Genomic DNA, 11,456 nt, shown 5'->3' with positions numbered 1-11,456 from the left:
ATAGAGGGGAAGGAGAAAGGGAATTAAAGAGGATGTCTGCTTATTTGTGAAAGAGGTGTATTCAGGATGAACAAACTGAGCTTTGATGGGGGTGGGGAGGGGGAAAAAAGAGCCAAGTATGAATTGCATCATTCCTTTCTGCTGCAAAAGTGATTAGGAAGCTATGTTGGGGCAGAGAGCTTCCTATTCTGGTCACCAGGTGGCATTATTCGCTCAGGACAGCTAGATGACTGCCCTTAGAGACTGGACAGGGGGAAGAGAGCTAGCCTTTATAATGTAAGGGCATTAATTGTTGCTGTTCATTCTAATAGGGTCCTGTATGTAAATAGATATATGAATCTAAATAAATGTATAAATAAAATCCTAATGATTCTGTTTCCTGAGATCAGCACTGAAACAAAATCCAGGGGCAAGTAGCATGAAAGAAGTACCCCCTCCTTCACCCTCTACCCCAAATCAACCCTTTAAGATAAATTCAAACTTTTGAAGGAAAACCTTGGATCTCTGGACCCTTGCAGAGACCCTGGGATAGCTGGAAACTACTAAAGGGGAATTTTCACTGGAGGAGGGAGCAGGCTGGTGCTACCAGGACAATGCAGTAGCTTCCTAGTTTAAATAATTATGCTATTGCTAAATAGATGCTAAGCTTTGTCATTTCTACGCATTTGCTGAAAGGATATAAGTGCTATCCGAGCCCTCCAAATTTTGGCACCTCATGGTCACGTCCTTGTTATGATGCCGAGCATTCCTGCTTGGGTGACTGCCTCTGATTTCACACAGAAGATGGTTAACTTCGAGAACTTAGTGGCGATAGAGGCAGAAAATAGAAATTCAATTCTATTCAACAGGCAAGCATCTACTAAGTTTCCCCTATGTGTATGACCCTGTGCCAAGTCTCAGGAACTTACAGGCACACAGTAGGGGGAGGAACTTGTATGCAAATAACTTTGATATAAGGGAAAATGAAATAAGTAATAATTGCTAACATTTATACAGTGCTTACTATGTGCCAGGTCCTTTGTGATTATCATCTCATGTGTTCCCCACAACAATGCTGGGAGGTAGGTGCTATTATTAACTTATTATCCCTATTTTACGGATGAAGAAATGGAGGTAACAGAGATTAAATGACTTACCCAGGGTCATACAGCTAGTATGTGAGCCAGATTTGAAGTCAGGTCTTACTGTCTCTAGGACCAGTACTCTGGACCACCAGCTGCCTCAAAGTATAAAGTACAAAGGAGAGGTCCAGATAAAGGTCTGAAATTAGAGGAGAGGGTGAGATCCCTCTCACCTAGGAGGATCAAGGTAGACTTCATGGAAGAGGTAGTGACTGAGTTAGGCCTTAAAAGAAACATTTCATGGGATGGCATTTTCCAAAAGAGGTTATTAATAGAAACTAGCATGTTTGCCTGAAGACTGGCCCAAAAGGCCTTAATCTTGGAAGCTGAAGTCAAGGATGGCAAACCATACTCTTCCAAAGCATGTTCTTTGGCGCCTTTTTTGTGGGGATGGAAGAAAGCTGAGCTGGGTGGACCTGAGTCTGAGCCAATATGGTTGTTCTTAGGTCCTAAGGGATCCTAATGGATGGAGGTTCTATTAAGCTTGTAGCAAGTCATACAAGGACCCGAGGGGTCTTGGTTGGGGTGGGGTTATTCTCGTCTGTACAAGTGGCTAAAATCTGTGCCTGGCTATGGTCTTGAATAAACAACTGCCAGTTTCCCTACCTGATAATTTTTGATGCAGGTCTAAAAGAGTCCAGAGAAGATTTGGAATATCCTATGGGAGAGAAGGGGAGGTTAAAGGGAGCCCAATGAGATGATAATGGTCAATAATCAATAGTCAATAAACATTTATTAAGCGCCTATTATGTACCAGTCACTGTGTGAAGCACTGGGAATACAAATATAAAAAAGTCAGTCTCTGCTCTCAAGGAGCTTATAATTTAATGGATGAAGATAACATAAAAGGAAGCTGGAAAAAGTGGAGGGGGGGAAGGAAGAGATATGATGAGCTTTTATGGGATGATGAAGTTATCCCAGTAACCTTCGCGGGGCACGGCGAAGAAGTAAGAAGAGAAAAAAAAGGGTGCAGCAAGGTGAGAAATGAGGAGGCAACATCTTCACCATCGTCCATCTGCTATTATATGGTGCTTTAATCTTTTCAATACTTACAAATACTGCCTCATTTTATCCTCACAACAACCCTGGGAGATAAGAGTTAAGATAAGGCAATGGGAGAGAGGCACTCTTAGTATTCCTATTTTTGCAGGTAAGGAAGCTGAGGCAGTGACTTGCCCATAGGCACATAGCTAGTAAATATCTAAGGCTAGATGTGAACTCAGCTTTTCCTGAACTCTAGGTTTGGGGATCCAATCATTGTACTACCTCCAGGGAGGTTAAGATCAGGGTTAAGTCAATGCCACACTCACTTGAAAGAGAGGAATTCTTCTCTGTCTCTTTACCTCTGTCTCTGTCTCATTTTCCCTCTCCCTCTCTGATTCCGTGTAAGACAAGGAAAAAAAAATCATTTAAAAATATCTTCATTAGGACAAAAATCAGAGACCATCATAATCACTCTACCACATGTTAATCCTTGCCAAGATCAAATCAATGAAAAAAAATACCCCTTGATTGAATTTCTTCCTGCATCTCCCCTATCCCAGAGCTGTCTCAGAATTCTGCCTCTGGTCCCTCTCCCCATCAAACAGAGATCGATTGACCTCATTGCAGAAAAGGTACTCTAAATGCTCAATGGAACCATCAATGTATTCCTTCTGAAGTCAGTCCTTCGGAAAATGCTGTTTTTGTGCCTAGCCACAAGTCACTTTCATCAGTGGCTCAAGGTGTCATTCTTTTTCCTATAGAAACTTCTCTTCCCATTATTTGAAAGGTCTGTAAGGCTCTACAATGATGCTTACGAATTGACTGGGGCAGAGACCCTTTCCCCACCCCAGTCCCTAAGAATGACTTCTGTCCAACAAACCACAAAGGTTGATCTTTAATACCAAAGAAGTTGCAGTGAAATTGGCAGTGAGATAGAAAGATCTGATTTATTTTAATACCTTTTTTCTGTTCAAACCGTACAGAAAATAAAATGCCAATGTGTAAGTATATTAGTCCATTTACACTTGTTTTCTAAAGATTCTCTAAGCCAACAGAATGAACCTATTGAGCACTGGGGAAAGGTGGTCTTTGACGTGGCCTTCCATGAATTTCACTGAGCTGTCCCAGCCCTAAACTGGAGGGAGGGGAAGCTCTGCCACAGCTTCCCCAGGGCTGTGCTGATTTAGGAATGGCACCCCTCAAAGCTGGGAAGAGGCTCTGTTCCTTACTGCCTTGCTTTAGAGCCACATAATGATTGTGAGAAAGAATAGGCATTATACAGTGGATACCACTGGCAGGTTGGGAAGAAGAATCTGGGGAAAGGGAGGAAGAAATGGTCCCTGAAGTGGGGTGATAGAAGAAATATAAAAGGGGAGAGATGGAAAAAAGAATGAGAAATTAACAGGGAGTGGCAACTTGGGTAAGAAAACAAGGGTCTCCAGTGCCATAGGCTGCCAACACCAGAGGGGAATTAGTTTCTTCTGGAAAATTTCTGCACATGTCCCATGCCACAGACACATATGAGGAGAAAAGACTTTTTGATTCTTGCTTGGATGGAGCCAGAGCAAGTATATCCAGGCAAAGGAGACCAACAAACCATGCACAGGAATGCCTGTTCCATGGTGACTGGGCTTCCCCTCCCCACCGAAATTATACCCATCACTTACTATGTTCCATGCTTCCTGCTCTGCTCATCCAATTTTGCAATGGCTGGGCCCTGGGAGTAGGAGATGAAAAGGGGTGATTGGAGCTAGCTGGGGGAGTGGGCAGGGCATCTCAAACATGGGAAGCCTTGTCAGAGCCATTACTTGCCAAGTATCTTTAACATGGCAGGTAGCAGTGTCAAATCAGTCTCTAGGTCAGAGACAATTCTTCTTTAAGGAATGAGGGACTCAGGATACCAGAAAATATTATGGTGCTTTCCAAGTTTGGGCTACTTTGCAGGGCAAAAATATGATACTGCAATAGACCTATGAACATATGACTTACAAACTCACAAGTAGCTTTCCCTCACAGGCTGTTCTCCCACTCCTCAAGCTCCTGCAAGAGGCTACCATGGTTGGCTTCTCCCCAAGGAGATTGCTGCTTCCTTTCTTTTGTTTCCTATCACCCACTCTCATCGGGCTCATTTCTCTGCCTTTCCTGACTCTCCCCAAGCTGGAATGGGAAAACCAACCAGCTCTAGCCTAGAATGAGAAAAAACTTCCTTCAACTTTCCCTACTTGCTCTAGAACTCTTCAGACCCATTCTGTGCTGCTTTTCATGCCTCCAAGCAGTTTGAATGGGAGGGAGAGCAGTGAGATGAAGTCTCCATGCCCTGTGCCAGGGCATTTTTGGTTTTCCTGGTTGGAGTTTGGACAATTGAATGGTGGGAAGGTTGTAATGTACAGGACTATGGTTGAAGAGCCCAACCTCTTTGGAGGCAGTGAGTATGTTATAGACTGGGAGTCAGTTACAGACTTGAGTTTGAAACCTGATTGTAAGCATATTAGCTGTATGATCTTGGGCAGTTACTCACGCATCCTTGAGGAGCCTCAGTTTTCTCATATACAAAAGGGATACCACTTATAGTCTCTGTGGTTGTCAAGGTCAGTGCTTTATAAATCTGAAAGTACTATAGAAACTTCCAATTCGGTAACACATTCCTTGGAGCTCCCTTCACCCACTTTTTATTGCTGAGGAGGTAAGTCCTAGGGGAGTCAGTCACTTGATGAACACAGAAGTTAAATGACTTATTCAGTCACCCAGCTAGTATCAAAGGCAGGATTTGAAATGAGATATTCCCAACTCCATGCTTAGTAAAGCTATCCATCCCCTATGAGTGGCTGACACATTGGGTTATATATGCTTTTAAGTGGTCTAGGCACTGAACAATCATTTATAACATTGCTTTCATGGAGAAATGGGTTCCTATTTAAAACATACTGGCTTAGAATTTATACTCCTTTTTGAAACACACTCATTAATTAATTGGGATTGTCTGTTCTTCACATTTTCCATGAGGATGATGGCCTACCTCCCAAAGTTCTTTAGCTTTGGATGGTCTGGGGATATATATTAATTAATGTATGCTGAATAGGGATGTATACTTATACATAACCATTTTTGCAAGCATTTGCACCGTTCTCTTGTTTCTTTCTTGTACCTTACTATACAAATTCAATATACAACCCTTCTTCCATTGGAGAAATTGATGTTCTCACTTAAGTGGGTAGGGACCTTGTTCTGAGTTGGTGGGATGTTAAAATTTCACCGTTGCAATGATCGCTAGCATCGTCATAATTGGCAATTTACCAACTGTCAGCTATGAGCAAGGCTCTATGTTGGGTCTTGGGATAAACAGGAAGAAAAGCCTGCCAAGTTTCATTCTGAGGTTTTCCAGTGTAGTAGTAAATTACTGTCCCCTTGGTAGGGTGGACCTTTAGAAAATGCATCTGGGGCTCATCCACTGACTTTCATTTATTTCTTTCAGTACCATCATTTCCATTCTTTTATGCCTTTGCCTCCTACTTCCAATATAACATACGCCCACCCAATTGGCTCCCACCAACACTATGGCCATTGGATTCAACATGCAAATTTCAGCATTGACTCTTTAGCTTCTTTCACCTTTTATAACATACCCTGAATTTCCATGTCTATTTTACATCTCTCCACCTGAACAACCATGAACACAGAGGTATACGACATGACAAGAGTACATTTGACCTAACCATTAGTTTTCCATGGCTTCTTGGCCATTAACATCCACCTGGCTTTTTAGGCAGCTCTCTTAGTGGTTGCTAGGAGGAAGGCCCTCAGCTGTGTAGCCCTGAGGGTGAGAACTAAACACTAAATGGGGTTTGGAAGAGTATAACACTTGTATCTCAGAAAAGGAGAGAAGAAATGCAATCTGATCCATCCTGTTAACAACTCAAGCTGTTAACCCAAATGTGAGGGTCAAGAATATTGGGACATGGCATGTAAGTGTGAATCAATATTTGTGTAATATCTCAGGACTCCAAAAGCCCTTGGACTGCCCAACGAGAAGTGTCATGGGCACTTCCAGGTGAAAAGTTAACTGTCCCTACAGGGATGGACAAGCCTAAAAATCCTCCCTGCCCCACCATTGATTTGTCCTATGCTAGTGACAACTTGATCTATATCTAAAGTTTGAGCAATGGGGACAGCGGTCAGCAAAGCATTCCTGACATTTTAAAAATGTTTGTACACATGCACGGAGCTGGCATGTCTTTACAAGAGACTATACAGATGTGAACTGGTGAATATAAGTGTGTAATGAACTTGTTCACTTGCCTATGTACCTTGTCATGTATGTGTATGTGTGTGTGTGCATTCGCACATGTACATGTGCTGCTTTCTTCTTTTTTTTTGGTACATTCACAAGCTCTACCAAAGCTTGTGCACAACAGTGCTTTTGTGCCTTTGGGTATAGTTGTACATACTCAAGTATGGCTATTTGCCTTTTGAAATGTAGGTATGAGCATGTACCTATTGCAACAGGTATTATTAAATATTGCGCATCTCTTGAGCATCCACAGTAGCTAAGCCAGATTGACTAAAACACTCCATTGCATGTGGAAACATAGGCCTGCTTGCCATGATTGGCCTTGGGTTATTTGGCTTGCTAGCTTTGGAGTTTCTTAGCTTAGAAGTCAGTCTGGGGACCTAGGGGAGCCAGGTCATGGATTTCTTCTTCCCTGAACAATGGTGGCTGGATCTAAGATCCCAAGTCTCAGGAGGAGGATGCTTCCCTCCTTCCTCCTGTTAGACAGGTAACGATGGCCTCTTCTCCAGCTGCAGAAGCTTGGGTTGGGCAGAGATCCATAGATCCTCTTCACCCTTCTTTTTCTTCTTCTTCTTGTTCTTTTCTGAAGGCCCACTGTTCTTGCCTGGCCTACTCCAGCAGCAATGGCAACAAATGAAGAGGAGGGCTAAAAGGACCAGTACGGGAAGCCCCAGGAGTATCCCCAGGCAGATGGTGTTGAAGAGACCCTGCTCATGTTTGGTATAGATGAGGCTCCAGAGGTTGCTGAAGAAAGAGCTGATTTTCTCCATGGGAGTTGACTAAATCAGGGCAGATTAAACCTTCCTGTTCACCCCTTTTCACTGGATCTGCTTGACTTTCTCTCTCTTGGATGTGTAATCCTTCCTCTGTCTCCTGTCCTTATGGAAGATGAGAACGATCCAGAAATTCCAGCAGATAGCACCTGAGGAGACAGAAAAGGATAGCAGTTCACCATCCTATCAGTGAGATCATGCATGGGCTTCAAGCCTGGGTAGCCTAGACCTCTTGTTTACCATTGTAAATTTAGGTCTGGAAAAGGAGGCTGGCATTAGAAATAAGCTCAATGAGATTTTATGGGGGAACAGGGACCAGAGAGAGGGAGACTGCACCACAACAGAAAAATCATCATTGTAATGACAAATAGAAGAATGTACACTCCTTGAGGGCAGGGAACACTTCACTTTGAAACTCAGCATAGTGCCTGGAGCATGTTGGCCCTTTAGAAATACTTGCTGATTGAAAGGTCTATGATGCAACTCTTTATGGCTACACAGATGGCAGCACGGCTAGGGAGTTCTGTTATGATCTATGATTCTATGATAACGGGTAGATTGTCCCTCATCTTGCTTTTTACTCCTTACTGTTATGGTACTCATTTTTGGCTAGTGGCCCAAGATTGAGAGGATATGACTCTTGTTGGCTCTTCCTCATAATCTCTTCTGAACTCCTGACCCCTACAGCAAGGAAGAACCAGGTTCAAGTTCTCTTTCTGATACACATTAGTGATGTGTGACCCTGGGCAAGTCACTTAACCTCTACTGTCCCAGCAACCTCTCCAAGATTATAAATTGCAGATAAGGTGCTGACCTGCATTGATAGAGGGACTATCTTCCTCCAATATTTCCTTTCTCTATTCGTAGGGTTATAAAGAGCTTCAGGAACATGATCTCATTTGGTTCTCCCAACAACCCTGACTCCAAGGATGACCCTCTATGCTCTATGCTGGATTGGCTATCATATAAATAGGTAGATGAACACAAATAAATAATATGTAAATGCATGTGTATATAGACTTTAATGACCTTAAGTTTCTCAAGGGCAGGGACCAAGGATTCACAGTGAGTACTGAAACCTGGAGAATTTCTTGGTCCAGGCTGCTTTCTCTGAGCAACCACAGGCAGTGGCTGGCTCTCCCAGCTCTGAAGGATGCTGTAATTCTGTGATAAGGGGTGAGTTGGCCCCCACCTTTCTTTCCACCCCTTGTGATCATATTTAACTCATTTTTGGATAGAAGCACAAGATTTATGGAATTTCACCATTTCTGACTATTCCCCATAATCACTTCAAAATTCACACAAGTGTCAAGGAAAAGAGGCCAGGAAGAGATTTATTTCCCACCAGTCTCCCAGATTCTAAGCATTACAGCAATAGATGCCTCAAAAAGGCCCAGAGACACATAAAATACACAACAACCCAAGCCCTATTTGAGCATAAGTTTATAAAAACTACGTGACTACTCGAGCTTAAAATCAAATTCATCATTCAACAGAAAAAAAAGGTTGTGAAAATTCACATGCCAAACTCAGGAGACTCTGTGAACACTTCTTCGGCCTGGAAAACAGAGCAAACACACCGACTCGTTATGCAACCTCCCTTTGCCTTCAATTAGTCCTGTAGACTTTAAGGGAGCACCAACAGTATTTCAAGTCTTCTTTCAAAGGAAACTCATCACCTGCTTTCTTCAGATGAATACCTTGTTTCTTCAGAGGCAGTGTGGTATAATGGATAGAGAGCTAGCCTGAAACACCTAGCTTCAAGTTCTATCTCTGACAGATTCTGGCTGTGTGACCTTGGAGAAATCACTTATTCTTTATATCCTAGGGAACTCTTTAAGCCTATAGTCTGCAGAGAAGATGCTGACCTGCATTGGTCAAGGACATCTCATTCTCTCTCTCTCTCTCTCTCTCTCTCTCTCTCTCTCTATCTCTCTCTCAGTCTCTCTCTGTCTGTTTCTCTCTACAGTTCCCAGTATCAATGAAACCACAGACCCAGATCTTAGCCCTTCTTTTTTCTCATTTATTCATTCAATTAATCAGTCATTTAACAGTAATCATCTATTAAAGTCCTATTGTATACAGGGGAAGTACAATTATGGATAAGCTCCTGGATGTGTCCCAAGGATCTTAAATTTACAAACTACTATAAGTTCATAAGCTCTAGAGTTGGAAGAAACTTTGAGACTATCTTGTTCATGGAAGAGATTGAGCCCCAGAGATACACAGATACACAGAGATACACAGGGAGAGTTTAAACTCAGGCTTTAGATCAGTCTGCAGCCTTATGACTCTGGAGTCTGGCATCCAGTAACTGGGGATTGAGGATTCCAGGTTGGTGAAGGTTTCTCACTGGAGATGTTTGGAATCTTCAAGAATGGCAGGAAGCAGCTGAGAATGCTATGGTCTGACCCAGGGAAGAGGCAGGAGGAGAAGCAGTTGCTCAATGAAAAGCTATTGAGCCTGGAAACTAAAAGTCTTTCTTCCCAAATCTCCTGAATATCAATCTGGTACATGTCTTCAAGAGAACTACTGATTTTTCTTTCCATCTTTTTCCTCTTCTCTCCTGCTTTTGCTTCACACCTAAAGCTAAAACTATTATTTAGACTCCCTAGTGGCTAAAAAGGCCTCTGGTCTGTTAACACATGAGACCATTTTCCAAACCACCACGCTTCCCAGATATCCTCCAAAAGGATTTCTAAGCAGGAGGACATGTGACAGCAATTTGATGATGTTTTTAAAGGTGCTGCCCAAACAAAATCTATTCTTATCTCAAAGGGCAAAGGACCCATGTCACGAAAACCAGTTCTGAAGAAGTCTATAGCGTCATGAAGACCAAGATTAAATCCTACCTCTGATATAGACTGGCGGTGTGACCTTGGATAAGTCATACAACTTCCAAGTATTCCCAGAAAACTCTCCAAGATTAGAAGTTGCAAAGCCGTTGTTGGGGGGAGTATCCTAAGAACTCCCAACATAGACAAAAATCACAGGTCCATGTGATAAAATGCTAACTTTAAAATTTAATTTAATTTAAAAGCAAGGATGATCTTAGGCTGCTCAATCAACTTGAACAGATGATTGCATATGACTTCTCAAGATATTTGCATATCCCTGCTCTGACACCTTTAGGTCTCCATACCCAAACATAAGCCTCTTCCCTCCTGTATTTACTATGGCCTTTGTATAAAGAAGTTTCTTTTGGAGATTATACTGAGTCAATAACTCACTTTGGCATCAGTGAAGTTACTTATTGGACTATGAAGAGAGCATTCATTGGCATATATGGGAAATGTGGCCTATATTTTTATTAAGGCTAACTATTCTCCTCTAGGTCTATTAAGACCTCTACTAATCTATAGAACTTCATCACCATTTATGAGCTGCTGTACGATCATTTCAAGAAAACAGTTGAATATTGTCCTAGTGGCACCTGCGAAAATTCTGGGATTTTTCCCAAGAAAGATTTAGTACAGTGGTCTCCCTTCAGTCCACTGGCCCCCAAAATGCACCCTGAGGAGGGGGAACAGAAGGATACTTCCTTTCACAGCTTATCCAAGACTGCAGACTGTTGTGACTCTATACCTGTGACCACAGCAGAAGGCAGGCAGTTATTCTGGGTTATAAAGAAGTGAATTTATTTTGGTTTGAGGACAGCAGTAGGTATTAGCTAAACACTGCTTGCTGGGAGATAGGGGAGGACTGCAGTGATAAATTTTTTTGCTTTTCCTTTCCACCTCCTATTGGCTTGCTACCTCTTTCTCTGCCTACTCCTGTTTTTCTCCTCATCCCCTCCCAGAATTAGAAAAAAAAAATCACAGGTCACCTACCTATTTAAGATGAATTGGGACTCACGGGGGACCTGACCCTCTAAGACCAGTCTACTGCCTTATGACAGTGACTCTGGATTCTGGTATACAGCAATGCCAACTGAGAATTTCAGCTTGGTGAAAGTTTCTTGCGGAAGATGCTTGGAATCTTTGCGGGGCAGCTGAGAACGTCATGGCCTGACCCAGGGAAGGGAGGGAAGGAGATGCAGTTGCTTGGTGAAATGCCATTAAGCCCGGCAGCTAAAAGATTTCTCCTTCTTTCCTAGCCAGTCCTCTCCCTATCCACTGCTTGATTTGCTCCAGATCACAGAGTTAGCATGCAGTGGAATCTAGATTCAAACTCAGCTCTTCTGAGTACAGCGCCTCTTTTCCTTTAGGATGCTATTCTGGTGTCTTCCAAAGAATACATCCTCTCATCAGTCCTGGTCTTTCCTGGAGTCCCTATCTGATCTTGGGGTTC

At 42.7% G+C, this 11,456-nt stretch overlaps 1 protein-coding gene across 5 annotated transcripts in view; it reads right to left on the bottom strand.

Annotated features, from left to right (window-relative positions):
• Positions 1 to 3,033: 3,033 nt before the first annotated feature.
• The window catches only part of KIAA0040 (KIAA0040 ortholog), a 38,854-nt gene continuing 30,431 nt past the window's right edge, over positions 3,034 to 11,456 (bottom strand). For all 5 annotated transcript variants that reach the window (XM_072648572.1, XM_072648570.1, XM_072648571.1 and 2 more), the window contains exon 4: positions 3,034 to 7,315. In XM_072648572.1, the coding sequence (XP_072504673.1) occupies positions 6,873 to 7,163 (291 nt within the window). In that variant the 5' untranslated portion in view covers positions 7,164 to 7,315 and the 3' untranslated portion in view covers positions 3,034 to 6,872. The remainder of the gene's footprint in view (positions 7,316 to 11,456) is intronic.

This window comes from Notamacropus eugenii, chromosome 2, assembly GCF_028372415.1.
Source record: "Notamacropus eugenii isolate mMacEug1 chromosome 2, mMacEug1.pri_v2, whole genome shotgun sequence".
Lineage (NCBI taxonomy): Eukaryota > Metazoa > Chordata > Mammalia > Diprotodontia > Macropodidae > Notamacropus > Notamacropus eugenii.
The sequence above is the reverse complement of the archived record's forward strand: the minus strand, read 5'-3'. Positions and strand labels throughout refer to the sequence as shown.